Genomic DNA, 25,870 nt, shown 5'->3' with positions numbered 1-25,870 from the left:
CCACCCCCGATCAGCTTTCTGTCACCGCAGACTGAGTTTTCTAGCATTTCATATACATGGAATCAGACAGTATGTGCTCTTTTGTCTCTGGCTTCATCTTCTCCATCTAAAGGTTCTAAGATTCAACTATGTCCGTGCCTGTGTCAACAGTTCACCCCTTTTCATTGCTGAGTGGCATTCTCAATGGAATGGATACATCACAATTTGTGTAACTATTCACCTAGCTGGTGATGAGCATTTGAATGGCTTCCATCTCTTGTCAATTATGAATAAAGCTTCTTTTTTTTTTTAGATTTTATTTATTTATTTCAGAGAGAGAGAGAGAGAGAGAGAGAGAGAGAAAGCACATAAATAAGAGGGGGGAGGGGCAGAGGGAGAAGCAGACTCACTGCTGAGCAGGGAGTCTGATGTGGGGCTCAATCCCAGGACTCTGGGATTAAGATCTGAGCCAAAGGCAGATGCTTAACTGACTGAGCCACCCTGAGGGGGGCTGCAGATGGATTTACTCCAGTACAGCGCCCCACTCCTTTTTTTTTTTTCCCAGATATTTTATTTATTTACTTGGGAGAGAACTAGAACACAGAGGGAGAGGGAGAAGCAGGTTTCCTGCTGAGCAAGGAGCCTGACGTGGGGTTCGATCCCAGGACCCTGGGATCATGACCTGAGCCGAAGGCAGCCACTTAACTGACTGAGCCACCCAGGCGCCCCCCTTTTTTTCTGTATGGCTGTCCAATGGTGTTCTGGCACCATGTGTTGAAAAGAGTTTAGTTTTGGTGATACTTTTCATGATTATTCTTTCCCTTTGGACTCCATGGTTGGGAGGAGTTGTGACAAATGGACTGCATTTGTTAATTACTATTTTATCTTTAGTCCCATCTTCTCAAAGACATACATAATCACCAGGCTTCTGATCAGCAGGAGACAGTGTTGCCATACTGAGCTGAAGGAATTTGAGCCAAAAGCAGAGAATCTGACATCCTGTTAGCTGGCTCAGTGAGACTGTGGACAAGCATAAAATCTCCCTTGGGATTTTCTTGGATCTCCAGCCCCAGCCACAGGACTAAAACCTCCCCTGCCCTTAGATGGGGACCAGAGCTAATGGACACCCCTTGCTCTCCCTCCTTTGCCCCACAGCTTCTCGATCTACTCATAAAAGGGCCATTAAACATGGGAATGCACGACGAGCACCTCCCTAAGAATTTGGCAGATGCCACATTAACCAGCATTTATTGAAGGCTTAATAAGCACCAGGTGCTGTGCTAAGGCCTTACAAGAACACTGAAAGCAATTACTGTTTCCATTTTACAGATTCAAAAGCTGGGGATCAGAGAGTTTCTAGGCCCTGTCCAGTATCACAGACCACTAAGGGGTGCAGCCAGGTTTCCCATCCAATCTGTCCAACCCCACTAAGTGCTTGACCACTATGGAAGTTTTTTCTTTCTGACCATGAATCTGATCTAAATATTTCCTGAAAGGGGAAAAAAAAAAATCTCAACTGTCAAGAGAAACACGATTAAAGTAGACATCTTCTCACCCTTTAGAGTGGCAAAATATATAGATATGAGATCATATCAAGTGCTGGTGAAGGCATGGGAAATAGGCATATCCCTGCAGGGAGTGTACCTCAGAGGAGCCAATTTGCACTCTGAAGTCAGTTTAGCAGTATCTGCTAAAATAAAATATGTACGTATTATTGATTAAGTACTGTAGTTAGATTATATTGAGCATCAGAGAGGGTGTAGGCTTAAGGGTACTCTTAATCACTGCTGGTGGGAGCATTTATTAGTACAATCTTATTTGAGAACTATTCTGCAATGCCTATTAAAATATAAAGCACACGTGCCCTGGGACCCAGCAATGCCATTTCTCAACCTCTGCCCTGGACACACATACACACACAAATTCCCAAGGAGGCAAACACAGGAGTTTGTCTGTGATTAGCATTGTCTGTGATTATGGTCTCTTATATTTTCTAATACGCTTAGAATTTTGTTTTGCTTGTGGATCTTAAAAAAAAAAAAAATCCAGGCTTGTGATTAAATGCACTAAAGAAACCTAAACAAGTAAAAGGAGGGAGTAACTATGGCACCCTGGCCCTTGGGTGCTGAGAGAGACGGAGCAGAAATTAGAACAGGGCCAGTGTTTGGGGGACCTCCGCACAGGACTCCGGAGCAGAGCAGGCACAGCAAAGCTAGTTAACATTCCAGGACCAGAAGAAGCCTCCAGTCTGGGGGGAGGGGGGCTGCAGATGGATTTACTCCAGTACAGCAGCTCTGGGATTCCTGGTCCTCTTTGTGAGTCCATGTCTAGGGAAGTTTGAATGGCAGGGGTGGGGAGAGAGGGGGCCGCAAAGGGGGAGAGAGAACAGAAGGCAGTTGCTAGGGGATGGCTTGAAAAGTCTCACCACAAGCTTGGAATTTGGCAGAAATCACTGATCTTGTGCCAGGGTTTTGGAAGACAGGTCCTGGGCCTATTTCCGGCATCAGACCTTTGCACAGCCCAGCCCAGCCCAGCCCTGCCCAGCAGTGTGCCACAGAGAGGGAGAGAGAGAGAGGGAGAGAGGGAGAGAGGGAGAGACGAGAGAGGGAGGGACAAGAGAGGGAGGGGGAAGGAAAGGGGAGGTAGGAAGGGATGGAAAGGGAGAGGAGAGACAGCGAAAGAAAGGGACACAAGGAGAGAGAAAGAAGGAAAGAGAGAAATTGAGACAGTTGAGAGAGAGCCCTACAGCAAACAAATGAACATACGAAAATTCAGGAACCTTGCCCTACCCTTTATCACATGGAGAAATAAAATGGTAAAGGAGAAGAGTAAAAGAGGGGTGAGGCTGTGGGCCAGATCTAGCCCATTGCCAGTTTTGGACAGCCCAAGCTATGAGTGGCTTTTATATTTTTAAATGGCTGGAAAAAAAAAATATCCAAAAGAAAATGATATTTCATGACATGTGCAAATTATATGAAATTCAAATTTCAGCATCCATAAGTGAAACTTCAATGGCAGAGACATGATGGTTAGTGCATGTACCATCAAGGGCTCCTTTTACAGCACAACCACAGAGATGAATAGATGCACCAGAACCCGCATGGCCCATGAAGCAGATAGTTACTATCTGATCCTTTCCAGAAAACATTTGCTGACCCCTGGAATAAAAGATATTATGGAAAGGCCCTTTCTGAGACCAAATGTATAACCAGGGGCTGTAACAGAATAATACAGAAGAGCTACTGAGTGTTTCCTGTGGGACAAAGTCTGTGCTAAGTGCTTAGCATGCATAATTCTATTGAGTCTACAGAATATCCCATGCATTGTGGCCACTCTTTAAATCTGTATTTCATGGAGGCGGAAATGGAGGTTTAGAGCCATGGCTGTCAGCCCTCACTGCACGTTAGGGTCACCCAGGGAGCTTTTTTAAAACTCACTGGTGCTCGGGCCTCACCCAGACCGAGGATCCCACAGGAAGCTGACCGAGCAAGACTCCGAATCCCTAGCTATCTGCATTCAGAGCACGTGCACTAAAGCCCGACCATACTTCCTCCAGAGGGCAAAGTCACAGGTTCTGGTCGTTTCTGAGATGGGATTTGCCCTCTCCCTACCTAGCTGGTAGTTAACAGACTTCCTTCTCATTTTCCGAGTGATAATTTCTACCATCTACTGAGCGTCCACCATGAGCTTTGCACTTTATCTTCATGACGGTGGCTTTCCCTTCAACCGCCTGCAGTTAAGCCCACGCAGCCGGTGGATACCCCGCTTTTCCAGATGAGGCTCCGACGAAGTTAGATGACTCGCCTGACAGCAGCTGCCCTTGCGGTGGAGGGTAGTGGCTGAGAGGAAGCCCGCCATGGGCTCTGGAGAGCCGGTTATGCTCTGCTTCTGGATTTGGATGCTGGTTACATGGGTACTTAGGTTTCTGAAAATTCACTGAACTGTACGCTCAGGGGAACTTTATGTAAGCGTGTCATACTGCAAGAAAAAGTTAAAGATGCTTTGCCAAAGGTGACCAAAACAGGACGAAGCTAAGGTCTGAACTCTGGTCTATACCATTGTTTCCTAAATGTGTGAGGAGACCTCTCTTTTGGGATACAAGAGCTGAGCAGCCTCGAAACACACCGAGAGAAAGCTGTCTCTGGTTCTCCTTTGGACACCGAGAAGTCTCTGGCAGCGCATGTCTTTAATATTGCCGGAACACTGACTAATCTTCCTGTTTAACAGCGAGAGAAGACCTCAGGCCCAGAGCCTTAGTGAGCAGTAGGTCCAGGCGGGTTTTATACTCTTGCTTGATTTTCATTACATTTAATTTTCCAGTTACCTTCTGAGGCAGACTTGGCTCATGGCCTACCCAGGATCCACTTCCACTTTCTTCCCAACTTCACAGACCTCATTTCCCAGCCTCCCTTGCAGTTAGCTAGGCCAAATGGCTTAGCTCGGCCAATGAGAATCAAGCAGAAATTGCTGGGTGGGACTCCGAGGAATGCTCCGTGGTTAAAAGGCATACAGGCACATCTTTTGTCTTTCGATTTTTCTGATGCCTGCTTGATGGCTGGTGAGTCAGCAGCCATTTTGAGCTATAAAGCAGCCTTGATGATGGCAGTCACCCAGTAAGAAGAACAAAGAGGAAGGAGAGGAGGAGCCTGGGTTCCCAGCAACACCATGGAGCTGACAGATGAAACTGAGACTGCTTCTTCCCATTCTTCTTTGTAAGTTAACAAAGAAATAAACTATCTTAATTTAAGCTTATTATTTCTACTCTCTGTTCCTAGCAGTCAAATGCAATTCCTTATTGAAACATCTTCAATTTATGGCAGGTTATACTTACTTTCAATATATAGTAATATAACTTTTTTTTTTTTACACCAAAATAAATGTAAGTGAGTAAACACAGACACTAATATGTGAAGTAGCACGAGTGATTTATAGATCACAAAACGACCAATTGGGACAAAATTCTGGGAACCATTTTATCAGGCTATATACAGTTGATCTTGGACGACACGGGTTTGAACTGCATAGGTCCACTTATAGATGGACTTTTTTGATAAATATACTACAGTGCTGGATACATATTTTCTCTTCCTTATGATTTTCTTAACATTTTTTTCCTAGGGGCACCTGGGTGGCTCAGTCAGTTAAGCGTCTGCCTTCGGCTCAGGTCATGATCCCAGGGTTCTGGGATCGAGTCCCACATCGGGCTCCCTGCTCGGCGGGGAGTCTGCTTCTCCCTCTGCCTGATGCTCCCCCTGCTTGTGCTCTCTCTCTCTCTCAAATAAATAAAATCTTTAAAAAAAAATTTTAAAAAACCTTTTTTTTCTAGCTTACTCTCTTGTAAGAATACAGTTTATCATAGATATAACATACAAAGTATGTGTTAATGCACTGTTCATGTTATTGGTAAGACTTCTGGTCAACAGTAGACTGTTAGTAGTGAAGTTTTGGGGGAGTCAAAAGTTCTATGTCGATTTTTGACTGTGCCGCGGCTTGCTGCCCCAGCCCCTGCGTTGTTCAAGGGTCAATTGCACTGCCATGTTGCCTTGTAGAGAACCTGTGAGGAGAGAGATTCTCAGTTTTCCCAGGGGAACACTCCTCTTGGTTGCCCTGGAGTTTGGGCATCTCATTGCTGTGTCCAGGTCCACGCCAGATCAGTTCCGGAGGCTCCGGAGGGGAGCGCTCACTTACCAGCTGTCTTGCAGGGTCTGTGCGTCGCTCCTTCCCTCCTGCCTCTTCTCCAGCTCCACTGCCGTCTGTTCCAACAGAGCAGACACGGCGTCCTGTGGAGACAAAGCCCATGGCTTCATCTGCATGCCACTGGGGCCACCTCACCCGGCAAGAATCAGAGCTCAGAGTGTGACCCTCCCCCTGGACTGGGAGTGAAACTGAAGACCAGGGTGGGTAAGCACCTTGCCCCACGGTCACTTATAAACTGGAAATACAGCACTCAGTTCATCTAACTGGCAGTTCTCCTGAGAATAGCCCCTGTATGCATGGACAGACTTTTGGAAGACAGTCTAGTTTAGTAGTTAGGGAGGCAGAATTACAGGTCTCTGGCTGTAAAGAAATTATAGTATAGTCGGGGAGACCATCACATGAACTGTCAATAACAAAACAATGTGACGTTTTGGAACAAAGGAGCAAGGGCAAAGTCAGCTTGGAGGTTGCATTCAGGGAAGACTTCCTGGAGGAAGAATATCTATACTGAATGGTGTCTACAGTGGGGAAGCCTATGTGACTTGAGGAAACCTCTCTGAGACTCAGTTTCCTCTACAGTAATTTCTAATAACTACTACAAAGGGTGGTTATGAAGATTAATTGAGAATATGTCCATATGGTATATAGAAGAGCACTGAACATAATTAGCACTTAGTAAATGGCAACTAACAGTAAAGCAAAAACTGATCTTGTAGTTTTCTGAGCATATGGTTAATTTGCAAACACCCTTGGTAGTGTGGGCCAGAGCCTGAAACCTCCCTGAAATTTTCTTTTGGGGAAGAGGGAAGAAAAATCCATTGAAGGCCTGGTATACAGCCTGCACTGATAGATAGCTTATGTATAGCATCTTATCTAATCGTCACGACTATTCTGATAGGTAGAGCTTATGATTATTCCCTTTAGAAATGGGAACAAGGAAACGAATGTGTCTAGGGTTGACGTCACTCACCCAAGGACACGCTCTAGAAAGCAGAGGATGTTTTCAAGACCTTTACCAGCTCACAGACTCTTTTTGGAGTGAGGGAGACCTAGCTTTGTTGCTTACTGGATGTATGTATGTCCTTAGGTAACCTTTCTGAGCCTTGGTAAATGGCACATTATAAACAGGACAGTGCCCAACACAAAAGGAAGTGCAGAAAATGAGGAGAAGGATGAAAAAGGAGGTGGAGGTGATGAGGAGGAAACAGATTTAATCCTTACACTTATCCTTACCTGTATGACCTAGCCCATCCCTTCCCCTGAAATTCTGGGCAATGACTATCCAAAGTAACCAAGTACTGACTGTTCTTTACATGTACTTCTTCAAACCCTCCTAATAACCTTTTTCAGACTCAGATTAGACATGAAAAAAGCAGAGGCTCAGAGAAGTGAAATGATTGACCTGTCACCCAACTAACAAACACCCAGTCTTCTGACTGTCCCTCCTGTGACTTTCTGTTGCCTCTTAGAGCAAGGCTCCACTAGGGACCACTACGCAGATAGTGGCACCTCAATAAAGGTTAATTTTCTATCTTGCACGGATTTCTCCTTCCTTCTCCACGTCACTAAAAAAAACACATAAATTAAGGTTTTTGTTGGCCAAGTTCTATTATGTCAAGCAAAGTGCAGAAGGGGAGAGCACAGATGTGGAAGATGTGCAGATGGGGGGCTACCTGCCCCTTGGCAGAGGTTCCTCCTATCCTGTCTTCCTCTCCCTCTCTGTTCCAAAACCCTCTGCTGCTTCCCCCACTTCTGATGCCCAGCCCTCTCCAATTCTGGGAGAGGCTTTTCCTTCCAACCATCCAGGTGCTGCATACATAGGAGGGTGGGGCCAACCCGGGGCCCAGCTTACCGTGCCTTCAGGCCCTGGGGTGGGGACCTTAGCTCCCACTGGTTTGGGCTCCCTGCTCTGTTTCTTCAAGTATTTGTAGCTCAGGAGGTTGTACCAGCGAGTCGACCTCTCCCCAGACCGACAGACCTCAGCCAGGCTGATCTGGGCACCTCCCTGTTGAGGATGGGAAAAGGCAAGAGTATAAGCCAGGGCTTGACAAGGTATTCTGGGGAATTCCGCTCCTGGGGAAAGTAGGAAAAACACCCCCAGAGGGGATGGGAGCTTCTGGGAAGAGGAAAGGACTAGTTATGAATCATTTTCCATAACTCACTCATTCACTAACTTATTCATTGGTTTACTCATTCATCAAATCTTTATTGAACACCTATTGTACGCATTTTTCTTTTTTAAAAAATTATGATAAAAAACATAAAATTTACCATCTCCTGTGCCCCAGTTTTACTGAAATATAATTGACATGTAACATTGTACTAGTTTAAGTTGTACAACATAAAGATTTGGGGGTCCCCTGGCTGGCTCAGTTGGTAGAGCATGGGACTCTTTATCTCAGGGTTGGGAGTTTGAGCCTCAGGTTGGGTGTAGAATTTACTTAAAAAAATAAAGATTTGGGGGGCGCCTGGATGGCTCAGTCGTTAAGCGTCTGTCTTTGGCTCAGGTCATGATCCCAGGGTCCTGGGATCGAGCCCCACATCGGGCTCCCTGCTCCGCAGGAAGCCTGCTTCTCCCTCTCCCACTCCTCCAGCTTGTGTTCCCTCTCTCGCTGTGTCTCTCTCTGTCAAGTAAATAAATATAATCTTTAAAAAAAATTAAAGATTTGGTATAATATGTATTGTGAAATGATTACCACAGCAAGTTCAGTTAACATGCATCACCTCACGTGAGAGCTTTAAGATCTGTCCTAAGAACTTCCAAATATGCAATACAGTGTTGTTAACTATAGTCCCCACGCTGTACATTACATGGCTAGAACTTATTTATTTTATAACTAGAAGTTGTACCTTTTGATCACCTTCACCCATTTCCCCTACTTCCCCACCTCTGGCAACGACCAATCTGTTGTTTGTTTCTATGAATTTGGTTTTTTAGATTTCACATGTGAGATCACACAGTATTTGTTTTTCTCTCTCTGGCTTATTGCACTTAGTATGTTCTCAAGGTCCATCCATGTTGTCACATAAAATTTGCCCTCTTACTTACTTTTAAGTGTACAGTTCAATAGTGTTTATATTTACATCATGAAACTGATCTCTAGTACTTTTTCATCCTGCAAATCTGAAATTCCATACGCATTAAGCAATTTCCCTTTTCCCTTCCCCTGGTCCCTAGTAACCACCATTTTACTTTCTGTATCTATGAATGTGACTACTTGAGATACCTCATATAACTATATTTGTCTTTTTGTGACTGGCTTGTTTCATTTAACATAATGTTCTCAAGGTTCATTCGTGTTGTAGCATGTGTCAGGATTTCTTTCCTTTTTAAGGCTGAATAATATTCCATTATATACAGAGATCATTTTTTTTTTTTTTTTTTTTTTTTGAGAGAGAGCATGTGCGTGCAAGCCAGGCTGGGGAGGTGGGGGCAGAAGGAGAGGGAGAGAATCTTAACCAGGCTCCAGCACAGAGCCCGACATGGGGCTCAATCTCATGACCCTGAGATTGTGACCTGAGCCAAAATCAAGAGTAGGGACTCTTAACTGAGTCACCCAGGCGCCCCAGAGACCACATTTTTTAATCCATTTATCTACGGATACACATTCGGGTTGCTTCTGTCTCTTGACTGTCGTGAATAATGTTGCTATGAACACAACGTGCAAGAATCTCTTCAAAACCTTGTTTATATACCGGTGTGAGATTGCTAGATCACATTGTAATTCCATTTTTAATTTTTTGAGGAACCTCCCTACGGTTTTCCACAGCGGCCCTGCATAATGATTTACATCCCAACCAACAGTGCACAAGGCTTTTCTTTTTTCCACATCCTTGCAAACATCTGCTCTCTCTTGTCTCTTTGATAATAGCCATTCTAAGAAGTGTGAGGTGCTATCTCACTGTGATATTGATTTGCATTTCCCTGATGATTAGAGATGGTGATCATCTTTTTATGTGCCTGTTGCCCTTCTGTATGTCTTCTTTGGAAAAATGATGATTTAGAACCTCTGCACATTTTTAAGTTGGATTGTTTGCTTTTTTTACTATGGAGTTGTAGTGCTTTATACACTTTTGATATTAACCCTTTATCAGATACATGACTTGCAGATATTTTCTCCTATTTGGTAGTTGCCTTTTCATTTTGTCAATGATTTCCTGCGCTGTGCAGAAGCTTTTCAGTTTGACGTAGTCCCACTTGTTTTTGTTTTTGTTGCCTGTGCTTTTGGAGTGAGATCCAAAAAATCATCGTCAAGACCAGTGTAGAAGATTTTGAACAACTCAAAGCTCCAGCAACAGGAGACTGGAGGAATAAACTATAATATATCTATGCAATGGGATATTAAATAGCTATGTACAAAAAATGAGGAAGATCTCTAGGTGCTGATGTGGAGAGATTTCCAGGCTGTATTGTTAAGGGGAAAAAAAAAAACCCAGAACAGTGCAGAATGGAATATGCAGTATGCTATTTTTTGTATAAGAAATGGAAAGAGGGGGTGCCTCAGTTTGTTAAGTGACTGCCTTCAGCTCAGGTCATGATCCTGGAGTCCCAGGATTGAGTCCCACATCGAGTCTGCTTCTCCGACTCTCCCCTCTCTTGCGCTCTCTCTCTCTCAAAAAAAAAAAAAAAAAAAGAAATGGAAGGAGGGATGAGAATAATACATTATCTCTCTATATATACATATATTTTGCACCATATTTGAGGTGCAAGGGAGCCTGAACATTCTCACAGGAACATATGTGCAACAGGAAAGGATGGAAAGATAAAACACTAACCAAAGTGGTTAGCTATCCAGGATAGGTGGGCAGATTGGATGCAAGGGGCAGGGGGAACAAGATTTCTCTTTAGTTAATCTTTCTATACAGTTTTCCTTTGAATTGTGTAAATGGATGCCTTAACGACTGAGCCACCCAGGCACCCTGTGTAAATGGATGCCTTAAGATGAAGGCAAACACCACCAAATTAACCTAACTGAATATAACCTCCCAGGGAGACGATTTATTTCCGGTGACATACATCCTTCATGGCAAGAATGATAAAATAATTCTCACCATTCCTCAGAGGCCTTATTGTTTCAGCATGCCTTCTTTTGAAGAGCCCTGAGCAGGTGTGGGGTTTGGCGGACTCACCATCCCCAAACACGACAGTGGCTGTGCCAGCGGGTAGTAGAAACGCCACAAGCCAGTTTGTGAAGTGGGCCAGTAACCAAGTAATGGCCCTGGGACGAGGAGGGGCCTCTCCAACCTACCTGGGATCCCTTTCCCCAGTCTTTCCTTCTGTTAGGATGGACCAGGGCATGGTATGGACTGTGCAAGCCCATCGTGTGGCTAAAGGTTAATTTCTACAACAGCGGTGAGTAGTCCAGTGAGGAAAACAAGGTAAATAACTCCCACCTGCACGACTAGGGTCAATTCAGGTATTGAATGCCTGGTGTATTTTAGGCACCTGTAATACATTTAACTATACACAAATTTGTGTATATTACTCATTTATTCATTTAATAAATATCCTCCGAGCACTTTGCAGCAGGCTTACATAGAAACATGTAAGACAAGATTCTGCCCCCAAGGGGCTCAAAGATAGGCAAATGCATCAGATATTACAGTTCAGAACTTGCCAGGCCATGTTTGAGGGGCAAGGGGGAATGAATATAACGACAGCTTTGAGGTGTAACATTGCCATCAGATTACTATGAATTCCAACAGGACAACGCTGTCTATTTTGGGCTGGCTTATAGGTGAGAATATGGTCCACTTTGGTAAACGATTCACTTTGGGGGCATTCATTTATTTATTCAATACACACACACATGCTAAGTGGCCTCTATGTGCCAGACACTGTTTTGGGTCCTGGGGATACAGGAGAATTTAAGGCAGATAAAAATCTCTGCCCTCATGAACTTACATTCCAGTCTGGGGGAATCAGATAAACAAATCAGTAAGTAAATACTATATTGTGTTTCATGGAATCTAAGATGCCATCAATTATGCAATATACTATTTCCTGCACTCTAAGAAAGAAAAATAGTTACCATTTAAACTATGACCTGTCATCTAGTATAAACTGCATCATGATTTTAGAGATTTGATAAAATGTGAAAATCACGTATCCCCTAAAATCTGTGATATAGACAAATGCTAGGTGGGGGAATGTGGCACAGAGAAAAATAATACAGAGAAAAGGGAGTAAGGGTGGATAAGAGAGGGGAGGGGGAAGGAAGGAAGACCTCACTGAGAAGGTAACTTTTGGGTCAAGCCCAGAATGGGGCAGGGGGAGTGAGCCTTGCCTATCAGTATCTGGGAGAAGAGAATTCCGGTCAGAGGGGACAGCAAGTGCAAAGGCCTGCAGCGGGGAGCATGCTTATGTATTCAAGGGGCACAAGGAGGATGGAGGAAGAGTCTTGGGATGAAATCTGGGAGATAATAAGGGGCAAATCCCTGAGGGCCCTGGGGGCGGGGGTGGCAGGCAAGGGGCCCGGGAGTTGACTCTGGGCAGGGACGGAAGCTACTGTAAGGTTGTAGGTAGAGGAGTCATATGCACTGATTTGCAATTTACTAGGATCACTCTGGTTACCATGTAGAGAAGAGATGAAGGGAGGCAAGGACAGATGCAGGGAGACCCCGTAGAGTGCTACACGATCCAGGTGACAGATGGCAGTGGGGCAGGGGTAAACGGCTGGGGCCTGGGATCTTTTGAAGATGGAGCTGCCAGGAGTTCCTAAAGGACTGGATGTGGGGTGGAGAGGGTCAAAGACCCTGTGGTCTCTGGCCTGGGTGGTGGAAGGACGGGGTTGCTGTCAGCTGAGACAGTGAAGACACAGGAAGAAAGATCAGGGGTGTGGTTGTGGACAAGTTCATCTGAGATGCCTCCTGGACAGGCAGGAGAAGATGTGGAACAGACAGGGGGGTGTAATGCAGCTGCGAGTGCAGAGGCCCAGGCTGGAGCCATACATCTGGCATGGTGTTGGACGCTGGAGGACAGGGATCTCAATCACCAGGGCAGGGGATGCAAATGGAAAAGGGAGAGGCCTGAGCCCTGGCGCCCTCCGACATACAGCGGTCAGGGAACCGAGAAGAATCAGCGGAGACAGAGAAGCCAGTGATGAGGGAAGGACGCTGAGAGCAAGGTGTCCTGGAGGCCAAGTCAGGGCAAAGGATGCCGAGGAAGACTCGCTGAGCAGAGCAACTGAACCAAACACAGCTGACCAGCCAAGGGAGATGAGGATGGAGAAGTGGCCACTGATGACCTTGCCGTGCACATTTCCGGTGGGACGGGGAGGACAAAATCCCGTGTGAGCTGGCTTACAGAGAGAACATGAACACCCTTTCCACATTTTGCTATAAAGGAAAAGAAACAAGGTAGGACGTGGAGGGAGAAATGGGTAAAAAGCTGCTCTCTTTTTTTGCTTTTTGGGTTTCTTTTAAGCATTGGGGCATTCACAGCATGTTGGTATACTGACAGGCCAGATCCAGTGGAGGAGGGACGACTGAAGAGAGGAGAAAGCCCGAGTAACCGAGTAACCGGTGAGAGAAGCCGGCTTCAGGTGGGAGTGGGGAGGGGCCAGGTGAGAGCCAGGAGAAATGGCAAGAAGGAGCGAAGCAAGGACCTCAGCAGGGGGAGCTCAACGGGTGGGCGGGAGAGGTAGGAATTCACCCCTGGGACAAGGGGAAGGCAATAGGCCTAGGGAGAGGGAGTATCAGTGCTGAGTAGCATTAGGGCTCATGACCCTAATGAGGTTTATGACCACGATTTCATTTTATTTTTTTAAAAGATTTATTTATTCATTTGAGAGAGTGAGTGAGCGAGCGCACGTGCATGCTTGTGTGTGGGAGGAGGAGCAGAGGAGAGAATCTCCGGCAGACTCCTGCTGCACGCGCGGAGCCTGACACGGGGCTCTCGATCTCATGACCCATGAGATCATGACCTGAACTGAAACCATGAGTCGGATGCTTAACCGACTGAGCCAGCCAGGCGCCCCATGACTACGATTTTAAAATAAGACCCTACAGCGTGGCTGTGTTTCCCCACAGGTACACAGGTGGAGAGTTCACTTTGACAGGGCTGGGGTTTTCCCCAGGGGGGATGGCAAGGTGGAAAGGGGCAAGGGAGCCTCTTGGTTGTAATGATTACCTATGGGATAGGAGCGGGGCCTGGGAAATTGGCTTTCTTTCTTTCTTTTTTTTTTTTTTTTAAGATTTTATTTATTTATTTGAGAGAAAGAGAATGAGAGAGAGAGAACACATGAGAGGGGACAGGGTCAGAGGACGAAGCAGACTCCCTGCTGAGCAGGGAGCCCGATGCGGGACTTGATCCAGGGACTCCAGGATCATGACCTGAGCTGAAGGCAGTCGCTTAACCGACTGAGCCACCCAGGCGCCCGGAAATTGGCTTTCTTAACAGAACCTGAGCTGAGTGGCACTGAGCTTAGCAGCTGGGGAGTGGACAACCAGCGCCCAGCTGGAAAGCCTGTTATGCCATGCTCAAGCATTTGGTAGAACTGTGGCCTCAGATATGGGGGAAGGCAGGCCCTGTATTCATCCAAACCCATAATCCATGTCTGGGGGCGAGGGGGGGAGACGACACTGTAACCCCCTGAGAAGTAGGACAGTACGATGCCCGTGTGGAAGGAAGCTGCACAGGAAACAGGCTTCTCCACCGACTTGATGGATGGCCTGGGCAGGTTACTTAGCCTTTTGGGGCCTCGACTCTTAATCTATCAGATGGAGGCAATCCTGACGCTTCTTCCCCAGGCTGCTGGGAGGGTTAAGTGCAAACTGCACGCAGAGTTCTTCGCGCGGTCCTCGACGCAGACGCCGCTCAGGAGGAGGACCACTGTTGCGGCCTGGCTGATGAAGCGGCTCCAAACAGACTAGAGATTCCCCAAACCCAGCAGCGTAGGGAGCCTGCGTGGGAGCACACAGCCTTTCTCCTCGAGTCCCACTTCCTCGCCTGCTCCCCTAGCCTCCAAAACACGGCAGCCTGACACTCCACATCCCCGCGGGGTACGGGAGAGTAGATTTCCCATTGGCCACAGACGGAGACGAGCCACAGTGCGACGAGCGCTTTGGCTGCTGCCATGGCGACCAGCAATGGCCAGACTTCAATTAGGAAGGAGGAATAAAAGACATCCAATTAGGAGAAGAAAATAGGATTCTCTTGTCATTGAGGAATTCCCAGGGCTGAGGAAATGCTTCAGCAGAAGAGGCTGGGTTTGGAAAAGCTTTCTGCTCTAACATCCAGAGTCTCCCCTGCTCACCAGTCTTCAGTCACTGCCCTAGCTGTGGGCTCCAGGGAGCACCATGCTGGTGAGAACACCAACGCGCTGACGTGGGTGGGTGGTGCAAGTGGACCTGCCTTAGGTTCTAACTGCTCCTGCTGCTTCTTGACTGTGTGACCCTGGGAAAGTTCTTTTACTTCTCTCTTCTTCGGTTTCCTCACTGGGTAGCGAGGGTAGAGAAACGACATGTAGGGAGCTTAGCTCAGTGCCCACCACAGCGAGTGCTTTCTTTTTTTCCTTTTTTTCTTTTTTTTTAAGATTTTATTTATTTGAGAGAGAGAGAGAGAGAGTAAGCAGGGGAAGGGGCTGAGGGAGAGGGAGAAGCAGACTCTCTGCTGAGCAGGGAGCCCGATGTGGGGCTCGATCCCAGGACCCTGAGATCATGACCTGAGCCAAAGGCAGACGCTTAACCAACTGAGCCACCCAGGTGCCCCGCGAGTGCTTTCAATCTATGGATGCTATTGCATTATTGCCAATAATATCATCAACAACATAAATGGCAATGATGTTGTTCTGTACCGCAGCTGAGGAAAGGGGCGGTGGGAAGTGAGAGCCACGGAGCATCTAGCGTGTGCAGACACATCATTGTGTCACATCCTTGCTATGGGGACCAGCAGCAATCGGCAGCACTTGGGAACTTAACTAGAAATGCAGAACCTCCTGGTGTCCCCCCTCCCCCCCCAACAGACTTGCTGAATCAGAATCTGCATTTTAACTAGAGCCCCAGGTAACTTGTTTGCACGTTCAAGTTCCAGAAACACTGCTTAAATCCTCATTTAATCCTCAGAGAGCCATCTGTGAGGTAGGCAGTGTTAGCTGGATTTTACAGATAAGGAGACTGAGACACAGCATTAAAAGAGTCGTAGGCAACGCAGCCTCAGGCCCAAGGGATGCGGCCCTGCAGTTAGTCGGCTCAGAAGGGAGCTTCCCGCTTCCTTGCCCCCTTGCTCCCAGTAAGTGTGAGAACGCGGCTCACCGGGGCAACAGTTCCCTGCCTGGAACCCGGATGAGCTTCGCTGGCCCTACAACCTGAGTTTTCTCAAGCCTCCTCCCTAAACTGCGAGCTGGGCCAATCCCCAGGACAGAAGGTGGGACAGACAGACCGACGGGCATAGCCCTCACCAGGCACTCCTCCAGATGGCTCCTGTCGGTGGTACAGACATCGACTCTTAAGGTCTTCTGGTGAAGGGCTGGATAGGACATGGACACCCAGAACATTTCATTGAACACGAGGGTGTCTGAGGCGTCCAGGGGCCGGGTCCGGAACAGGCAGGTGGTGCTTTCGGAGCAGGGAAGGATAGCTACACGAATGTTCCTAGAGGAAGACAGAGGAGAGCCCAGCTCAGCCTGGGTCTGGGCTGATGTGTTCGGTTAAACAGTTGCTGCAAATCCCTAAGAAAATAACAGTGGAGGAGTTTGTAAGTTCTCAAGGGGTTATGCAGGTATTGGTAAGGGAAGCCGAAAGGGCCCCCAGGACAACACATTGCTCTTCCTCCTTCTGAATCCCCCAATCCTCAGAACCTCAAAGCAGCGGAGCCTGAGGCCAACAGTGTGCAAACTTCTGTGCACAGAAGAATCAGCAAGCTTGCTTGTTAACACTCAGGAAGCCTGACACGACTGCTGAGAGGAAGGCAAGCTGCTACAGCCCCTGCAGAGGGGAATGTGGCAGCCGTGACACAATTAGAGAGGCACTGACCCCAGGACCCATTCAGATGGCTTTTCGATACTCTCCCACAGATACCCCCGTACAAGGACCAACGAGATATGGAGAAGGTTATTCATTCTGGCACGGTCTGTGTGAGCAAAAGACTGAAAACGACTCTACAGTCCCATCTTGTCTTCCTTCTGTTTGGCCTGCTTTCCTCCTGCCTTTCCCATTCCCACACGTCGCAGCCCCAGATGCTGGCTGGGTACAGACCACGGAAATAGGAGAAACACGTGGGCAGATGAAATGCAATGAAACATAGAGCCGATCTGCAACGGGAAGAGCCAACAGGCTAACAGCGCAGGTGTCCACCTTGTTCATGAAGCTTCAAGTTCACGAGGGCAAGGACTTGCTCACCGCCCCATTCTTAGTGCTGGCACATGGTAGGTGCTCACGATGTACTCGTGAAGGAACTGAAGCTGTCTAGAGTGCTTCTCTTTATAGTTAGTGAGTTTGCCATCAAGCCTGTATCCACATTCACAGTACTGACACGTGGCATGACGGTCACACGTGTTAAATACACACAGGGCCCACTGTCAGAGCAGCACAGAGAGCGCCCCCGGGGATGGCCACAGAGGCTGACAGGGTGACAGACACCCTGTCTGCCATATACTCACACTTTCTGGTCTTGTTGTAGCAACAGAGCAGAAGGGTTACTGAGCTGGATGATTAATATTGCAAACTGCTTATTCTTCTCATCGTACCTGAAATGGAAAGGGGCATATGGAGCACCTAGGAGTGACCCATTTTTCTCTCTCTCAGTGATCACCGATGTGGCTGCTGGCTGCTCGGGAGACTGTGCTGAGCTCGAGAGCGCAGGGCCAGGGCTTTGCTGCCATGCAGGGGTGCAGGGGCAGGGCTGTCAGTCTCAATTTTTTAAAGAGAAGCCTGAAGATTGCGTTACGTGAAATTTCTCGATATTTAAATGTTGGCAATTAATTTCTACTGAAAACAGTATCGAGGCCATCCTGCACCAAGAGAAAACAACAAGAAGAACACATCTGGGCTGTAACCCCCAGACGGTGGAAACCTCAATGGAAAGGTAAGACAAACAGCCGCAGCAACAATGACCAAACAGACCAAGACGCAGGAGGTCTCAGTCAGGGTTGCCTCTGCCATTGGCTAGCTCCGAGAGTTGGGGCAAGTTACAAGGTCTTCAAGACCTCATTTTTCTCTTTTGTTAAATGTGCAGCTGAGAGGGAGGGAGAGGGCTGGCCCCCTTCAGTTGGGAACCCACAACTCCCGGCAGGTCCTGCTGGTTCTGCCTTCCTCCCCCGGGGGAGCCATGAAGGTCAAGGCTGGGAGGCTGCTGCCGACCACCCGCTCTGCGCTCACCCTCCCAGTCACTTACTTCAGGGCAATCTGAACCCGGGTTGTACCCACTGCTTCCGATTCGTCACTGTCAAAAGCAGCGGCTTCTGATGCACCCAGTCTGGAAGGCAACACGGGGAAGAAGAGGGTCAGGCTTCCCTGCAGTAACCTGGGGCCAAAGCCATTTTCCAGAAAAGGGGTTCTCTCTGGAAGGGTGCAGCTGCGTCCTGAAGGACGAAAGTTTGGGTCTGCTCAGGCTCCCTGAAGACCCTGCCTTCCCACAACTGCTCGGGATTCCTCTCTGGAAGGGGCTGCCCTTTCTCCAGTACTTGCCCCCCTAGCCATATGCTCCTTCGTGGCAATCACGGGACCAGCACTCCCGCGAATGTGAAGTGCCCCCAGCCGCAGGAGGAGCAGTGCTGTGTGCATCTTCAACATACCCTAAACAGGGCTCCCAGGGGGAAGGTGGGGTCACCTGGCCACGGCCTCCTGTGGGCCCCTCCCACACACCCGAGGGGGCCCGGGCTCTGCATTCTCAGACTTCCCAGACAGAGCCAAGACTCAGGGACCCACCTCTGCACGGAAGCCTCATACACACCACTGTCCCCGGCCACGGATTCATCCGACACAGCAGCTGAGACACAGGCCACTTTCAGGCTGCACCCCTGGGCTGTATTCATAGCTGGAGGAAGAAGGGGGAAAAAGGAAGGATGGGAAGGCAGGGTTCCAAAACCAGGACACTGTCTTTGCAACACACACTTTTGATCTACTCTCTGTCCTAGGGCAGTCCCGCCAAATGCCACCTCTGAACTTGACAGCAAGGTCCTGCCTTCCTTTGGGGTGTAGGATTCTGTGTTTAACATCCCAGACTTGGAAACCAAAGCGCCTGGGTTCACCTCTCAGCTCCACCACTTACTGCTTCATGACACTGAGACATGGATTTCAGCTCTCTGGCCCTTGGATTCCTTCTCTGTAAAATGGGGAAAGTAACACCTACCCTATGTGGCTGCCGGGAGGACCCAACGAGACATTCTAGTGAAGTCCTTAGTACAGAGGCTGATGCAGGAAAACACTTGATGAAATTCAGTACCACTGTCCTTACTGCAATGGTCATTCCTATCACTGTGGTGATGCCTTCTAGATCGATCCCTACACACCTGGGGCAAAATGACAGCCCCTGGACCCTTGGGAGGGGCAAGAGGAAGAAAAGACAGGATTTCACCACTGGCTCTCCCCACTCGGGTCTATTCTATTCCATTCCTAACTCTGCTCCTCAGCTCCCCTGCCCTTGACAGAGGCCCTCAAAAGCCTCTGACCCAGGGCTCCAACCAGGCACTTGGCCCATGCTGCACATTCCTTCCTCCCCTAAGTCGCAAGTGCCAATGGTGAGCCAGGCCCGCTGCCAGGCTCCGAGCTAGCAAGATGGACAGGACAGTTCCTGAGCTCCGTGCGGTGGGGAAGACGAGGTTCAGGCCCTGCAACCCCACAGCCAGCACTTCTGAGCGCCCGCTGGGTGCCAGGCACCGGGGCAGCCTGGAGAAGAGACAGGGCGGGGGGCAGGCCAGGCTGAGGGAAGGGACGGGGACAGCGAACCTGGGGGAAGCCGAGAGGCCATCTGGGTGCGGCTGTCCCAGCCCGCGTCCCATGCCTGCTGCAGCTAGTGGAGAACCCCCCCACCTCCCCCCCGCCTTCAGACCCACGCATCTCCACCCTCCACTAAACCACTTAAGGAGATTAATTTGTCTGCTGACTGAACAGCGGCACTAATCGCATAACCTGCTTAGTGTCAAAGCTCAGCCTGGCATCGTTCACCGCAGGGACGGCTTTTGGAGATGGCGTGAAGGAAGACGCCATCCTGAGACATGGGCAGTCCTTGGCCCACTAGCCCCAAGGACACTCGGGGAGGAGGGGGTCACTCCCGGCACCTTGCTGGGTCCCTGACTTGGCTCATTGCCATCCTCTGACAGACTGTCAGGGGCTCTTCTGGAGCCTGGTTAGACGTTCCACCTGTACTTGCTCCTCTCCAGGGGACAATTTTCTGAAGTTGGCCACCTGCTGTAGTAGGAAGCCTGTTTTTATTTTTGTTTGAGAGCACTCAGCAAGACTCCCTTCCTGATGAGGGAGCCCCAGGGATCTCTCGGCTCCTCTTCTAAGGAAATGGCTGGCACTCACCCAGCAGAGCCTTTAATTAACCGGGAAATCTCGTCTTGCCCCCACCTTGCTCCCACTGGCCCTTGCACACGAACGGATAATTCTGGGCATAGCAGCAACCATTCCACCCATTCCTGGAGCCTTAAGGCTGAGATGGGTCCAATTCTCCCACCTGGCCTCAAAAGGAGCCAGAAACAGGAGCCCTGTGCATTCAAAGCCGGCACACGTCTTAGTGTGGGATCTGGGCAGGTGGTCTTGGTGCCAGTCCTGATTCTGCCACTTCCTAGCCGTGACACTGACCTTCCTGGGCCTCACTTCTTTTGTCTGTAAATGAGGATAAAAATAGCACCCATCTCACAGAGTTGTTATGAGGCTTAAATGAGTAAATACAGAACAGTGATCGTACCTTGTATACCTGCATTCAATAAATTGTGGCCAGGAAAGCCTGGGAGCCCCAGGTGAGCTATCTGGGCACCCTGCTCAGTTTTGACCTTCACACCAGATGGGCATGGTGGGGCCAGTGAGCACCGGAGTGTCTCAGGAGCAAACACACAGAGCTGCCTCACATCCGGAGAGGAGTGCGATGATAAAGAGGTGGGGTGCTGGGTCAGGAAAACCCAGGTTCCAATCCCTTCTTTCCCCACCTGCTGGCTGGGGGACCTAGAGCAAGTAATACTACCTTTCCGAACCTGTTTCCTCATCTGTGAAATGGGCATAATAGAAGTAACCTATTTCACTGTATAAGGCACATTGCCCATCACATAATATACCCCAATAAATATTAACTATTACAATTTAATATGTGGTTGCTGCTAAAAATGAAGAATTTCTCTCCTGATAAAGCTTGGCTATACTATCAGCATCTTCTGTTTTGAAGATCCCTACTGGAATCTCAATCCATACCAAAATGTTCTTTCTGACCCCATGCAGAATGGGAGCCAGATCGTATCTCCCCGGCTTCAAACGGTCATATGGGTCCCTGCTGCTATTAGGATAAAATCCAAACTCCCTACCATGCATGGCCCACAAGGCCTTAAATGACCTGGACTCTGCCTGATTCTCTGGTTTGCTGGTAGCCTCAGAGGTTTTGCTCTTACTTTTCCCAAGCTGGCTCCTTCTCACTATTCAAGCGCCCACTCCCTTGGGCACACAGAAAGCAGTCAGTAAATGACCATAATTACCACTGGGGTCTGTGCTCAGGCCCAAGTGCACTTCCTACCCTCCTCCCTCCTCGTGGTCCCCTCTTCCGGATGTGATGCTCGCTACCTTGGCCCAACTGTCTGCCTTCCGTTCCTGGTTCGTCCAGCTGGTACTTCTCCTGGGTGCTGCCGCTGAGGCTCAGTTCACAGAGAGTGGCACTCAGCTCCGGGTCTTCAAACTCCAGAGGGCTCAGGAAAGCATCTCCAGCCAGGAGGGGGTCAGCCATGAGCGGGGAGCAGGGCGGGGATGGAGAGGAGAGGGAGGAGCGGGGGGACAGGGAGGTCATGGACTTCGGGGTGCCAGACAGGGAGCGCAGGGCCTGCAGGCGGTTGCCCCCCTCCGCCTTCTGGGTCTTGGCCACCTCGTCCTCATGGATGGTGGTGATGCAGCCTGAGGGCCGGAAGCCCGTGGCCCCCTCCAGGAGCAAAAACTCCACCTTGCTCTGCAGCTCCGCATCCAGCTGCTCGAAGGGGTCATAGTAGAGGTCAGTGAAGCTGGCTGAGGTGGAGGAGTCCAGGCTGGAGGTGGCCAGGGAGCCCCGGCTGGACGTGAGGGATCCAGGGCTGCTGCCAGAGGACAGGGACTGCATGCTGCTTGAGAGGCTGGGGGCGGGGAGAGGACAGAGGGTGAAAACACACAGAGGGTAGGGGGCCACCTGGAATTCCCTTCCTGGCTCTGAACAGCACTATGGACACTTCCAACACTGAATTTTGTTGCACCCTCTTGACAGTCTCCAGGGGAGACCATGCACCCCCATTTCACTAAAGAGGATACCCTGAGAACCCCACATAATAAGAAAGTGGCAGAGCTGGGATTCAGACCCAAGTCAGCTGCCTCAGAAGCCTACTTCTTCCTGTTTCCCGAACCTCCACCGGCCCTAGTCCGTTTGCACACTCTTTCCTTGTATGAATCCAGCCCTATTTCTTGATATTTTCCTCAGATAAACTCAGTCTTTACTCTTCAATACATTTATCTTAAAAAGGAGACTTCATATCCTAAGTGTGATTGGAAAAGCAGCATCACTTACTGCAAATAGAAGGCGAGCATTACAAATCTCTGATGGGACAAAATGTTATTAAATCCCAGTGACGCGCTGTTGCCCACCAAGGCCCAGGCCCGAGGCCTGCGCTCTCTGTGTCGGGAAAGCAGGCGGGCAGGTATTCGAGACGTCAATGGGACACACCGGCCTCTGACGGGGGCCTGCTCCTCGGTGCTGGCAGAAGGACTGAGGGTGCCGCAGTCCAGAGAGAAGGATTGTGCCCCTGGCCACGCCAGGCCCAGCCCAAGTGCACCAGCCTAACCAGCTGCCTGCTGTGCTTCTAAATGTCCACACTCAAGCTGTGGTGGACACAGGAAGGGCAGAGCCCAGCCCCGCGGCCACACTTGCTGCCCACCACTCACCTGTTTTTTTTTTTGTTTTTTTTTTTTTAAGATTTTATTTACTTGACAGAGAGAGACACAGCGAGAGAGGGAACACAAGCAGGGGGAGTGGGAGAGGGAGAAGCAGGCTTCCCGCCAAGCAGGGAGCCCGACGTGGGGCTCGATCCCAGGACCCTGGGACCATGACCTGAGCTGAAGGCAGACGCCCAGGCGGCCCGCACCACTCACCTTTTCAGCTGGGAGTGCAGAGCCGCTACTTGTCGGGTGGCTTCCTCCAGTTCTCTCACCAGTTGGTTCCTCTTACTGTTCAATTTTAACCTGCAGGGACAGAGGGCCCGAGTGGTGAGCCCCAGGAGATCTGGCCTCCGTCCATCTGAACGAGGAATCATAGGCAGGTACTTGTGGACATGTACACACAGACCCACAGTCACACACACAGGAATTTTCCGGAAGCGTTTTACCACGACGTTCGGGGAGACAGGGCCTCCACGTACGATCCTATAGTAACAAATATATTCATCGCCTACAACATACCAGGTGCTGTGCTAGGAAATGTGTCACACAGCCTTAATTCATCTGCACAATAGCCCTGCACAGCTGAAATGGTTTCTACCGCTTTACATACGGGAAATTGAGGCTCTTAGAGTTAATTTACTTCAACCTAGAGAATTAGAATTCTACCCAATCATCCCTCCCTCCCCTCCCGTCTTCCTTCCCATCCACTGGCCCCTAGCCAACCCGCCAATATTTGCTGAGTGCCTACCTCATACCAGAACCTGCTGTTGGCACTAGGGATAAAGATGTGAGCAAAACAAAACTAGTTTCTGCTCCTATGGCGCTTACATTCTGCTGCGGAGTGGGGGAGAGGACAAATATTAAGAGAATACTCGAATCTCTAATATCTAACACATCGTGTGTCAGGGTTTATGAGGATAAAGTACAGAATGTAGAAAAGAACTCAGGAGAGACCCAATTTAGACTGGCAGGTGGGCCTCCTGAGCAAGTGACTGTGTGGCTGGGCCTGTTTTGAGGATCTATGCTCTCCTCGGCTCCCTGAGCCCACAGCCGGACCCTTTCACAGATTCCCGTGCAGCTGGGCGGGCAGGGCATGGGACAGGGTTCTGGCCAATAGGATGTGAGCGAAGAAGGCACATCAGGCCGAAGTGGGTTAAGTTGGTGGATCTTCCCCACAGTCGCCTAGAGAGCTCTAAGAGGGGAGGTGCCACAGACAGGAAGAGCCTGGGTCCCTGAATGATCCAACACATGGAAGGCTGCCTGTCAGCCAGGCATACTCGACTGGATGCTATGTAGGCAAGAAACAAGCTTCTACTGTGTTAAACCATGGAGATTTGGGCGGCAGGTGGCCTGCCCTGACTAGCAGAGACATTTAAGCTGATATGAAGGATGGACAGGAGTTGGCCAGGAGAAGTGCAGGGAAAAGAACATTCCAAGCAGGGAATCACAGCGGGGGCCACTTTCATTTTAAGGTCACCGATGGCTGCCGTGAGGAAAAGGGGTAGGTTGTGGATGTGAGGCAGGGACAAGAGGTTGGGGTGGCTACGATGGTGTGATTGAGATGGCATGGACCAGGGTGACACTGGAGAGGACAGAGAAAGGTCATGGGCTGGATGAGGGGCAAGGCTGAGGGAGTTAAGAGGAAGACTGTGAGGTATCTGCCACGAGCAACTGAACAGATCGGAGATGGCTTCTGCAGAGATGGGAAGGTGAGGGGCGGAGCAGCCCAGGGGAAGAGAACAGCTCTCTTATGGATGCGTGGGCCTGAACGCTGAACAGGTGGGCTATTGCCAAGGTGGGGAACCCCCATCACATGGATCACCACACGAAAGAGAGGACCATCTGCTATGGATTAGACTGTGTCCCCCTACCCCAGAATTCCTATGCTGACGTCTTAATAACCCAGTACCTCAAAATGGGACTGTATTTGAAGAAAAGGCCTTTAAGGAATTAAGGTTAAAATGAGGTCATATGGATGGGCCCTAATCCAACATGACCCGTGTTCTTATAAGAGGAGATTAGAACACACACCCTGCACATAGAGCAGACCAAGTGAAGACATAGCAGATGTTCATGTGTGGATGGTGATTGTCAAGTTAAGGAGAGAAACTTCCAAAGAAACAATTCTGGCAACACTTTGGTCTTGGGCTTCAGGCTCCAGAACTGTGAGAGAACACATTTCTGCTATTGAAGTCACCTATTTTGTGGTACTTTGGTTTGGCAGCCCTAACAAACGAATGTACCACCGTAGGGTAAAATGTAATGGGGAAAAAAAGGGAGGGCCTAGCACTAAGCTCTGAGTACATACAGCACTCCATGGTTGAATGGATTGGCAATAGTAGGCAAAGAAGCCCAAGAGAGTGGGGCCAGAGAGCCCAGAGAAGAGGCAGGTGAGTGTGGTGGAGTGTCCTGGAACGTGGGAGCAAAGATCTGCACGGAGGCATGGCTGATAGCTGATACCAAAGCCCATGTCAGTAATGACCTCCCTGGAAGCAAAATCCTTGCTTTTAGAAGAATCTGCTGGATCCAGACCCACCTCTCAGTCCCCCTCCCCCGCCTCTCCTGAAATCCCACACGGAGGGCAGCTTGGGGTGGGCCTGGAATGGCCCCCTCTAACTGCTGGAGTGAGCCCCCTCGAAGGTCCCAGGATCTGACAGGGAAGGGGCTTGTGCCCTCACTAACTCAGAATGTGGGCTGCCCTCAGGGAGCCACTACATTTAAGGTTCTCAGCGTGTGGTCTGCAGACCTCCTGCAATGGAAAGGGAGGCATGCTTATTAAATGCTCCTTCTTGGGTCCTCCTTTGATCAACTGAATCAGAAAGTCGGGGCAGGGCCCATGCATCTGCATCAGAAGGCTCACAGGTGATTTCGGGCACACGAAGGTTACGAGCTGCTGCAGTGGTATGTCCTGCTCTCCGGCACTCGGCACAGTGCCCACCACATGGCTGTGCTCAGTATTGGCTGCATGGACCACTTTTTCCCAGTGGAGGGAGGCAAAATTCGTTCACTCTGCTGAAAGACCTGCCTGTTCTATCTCCCGCAGACAAATGTGTTCCACTGTGGGGCTCATATGCCCTTATGCCATCTTGCTAGGGAGGGACTGACTGACCCAATCCAGCCGAGGGACTGGGAGAAAGAGTTCATTCTCATGGAA

The 25,870-nt window shown here is 49.4% G+C and overlaps 1 protein-coding gene across 2 annotated transcripts in view; it reads right to left on the bottom strand.

Annotated features, from left to right (window-relative positions):
• WWC1 (WW and C2 domain containing 1) overlaps positions 1 to 25,870 on the bottom strand; it is a 147,269-nt gene that overhangs the window by 15,315 nt on the left and 106,084 nt on the right. For both annotated transcript variants that reach the window (XM_035013898.1, XM_035013902.1), the window contains exons 10-17: positions 22,930 to 23,019; positions 21,388 to 21,923; positions 18,544 to 18,652; positions 18,011 to 18,091; positions 17,277 to 17,363; positions 16,077 to 16,269; positions 7,529 to 7,681; positions 5,668 to 5,759 (exon numbers count right to left, since the gene is read on the bottom strand). In XM_035013898.1, coding sequence (XP_034869789.1) covers positions 5,668 to 5,759; positions 7,529 to 7,681; positions 16,077 to 16,269; positions 17,277 to 17,363; positions 18,011 to 18,091; positions 18,544 to 18,652; positions 21,388 to 21,923; positions 22,930 to 23,019 — 1,341 coding nt within the window. The remainder of the gene's footprint in view (positions 1 to 5,667; positions 5,760 to 7,528; positions 7,682 to 16,076; positions 16,270 to 17,276; positions 17,364 to 18,010; positions 18,092 to 18,543; positions 18,653 to 21,387; positions 21,924 to 22,929; positions 23,020 to 25,870) is intronic.

Source organism: Mirounga leonina, unplaced genomic scaffold (genome assembly GCF_011800145.1).
Source record: "Mirounga leonina isolate KUSES-001 unplaced genomic scaffold, KU_Mleo_1.0 Mir_104, whole genome shotgun sequence".
NCBI classification, from domain to species: Eukaryota; Metazoa; Chordata; class Mammalia; order Carnivora; family Phocidae; genus Mirounga; species Mirounga leonina.
This window is presented reverse-complemented; position numbering and strand designations above follow the sequence as displayed.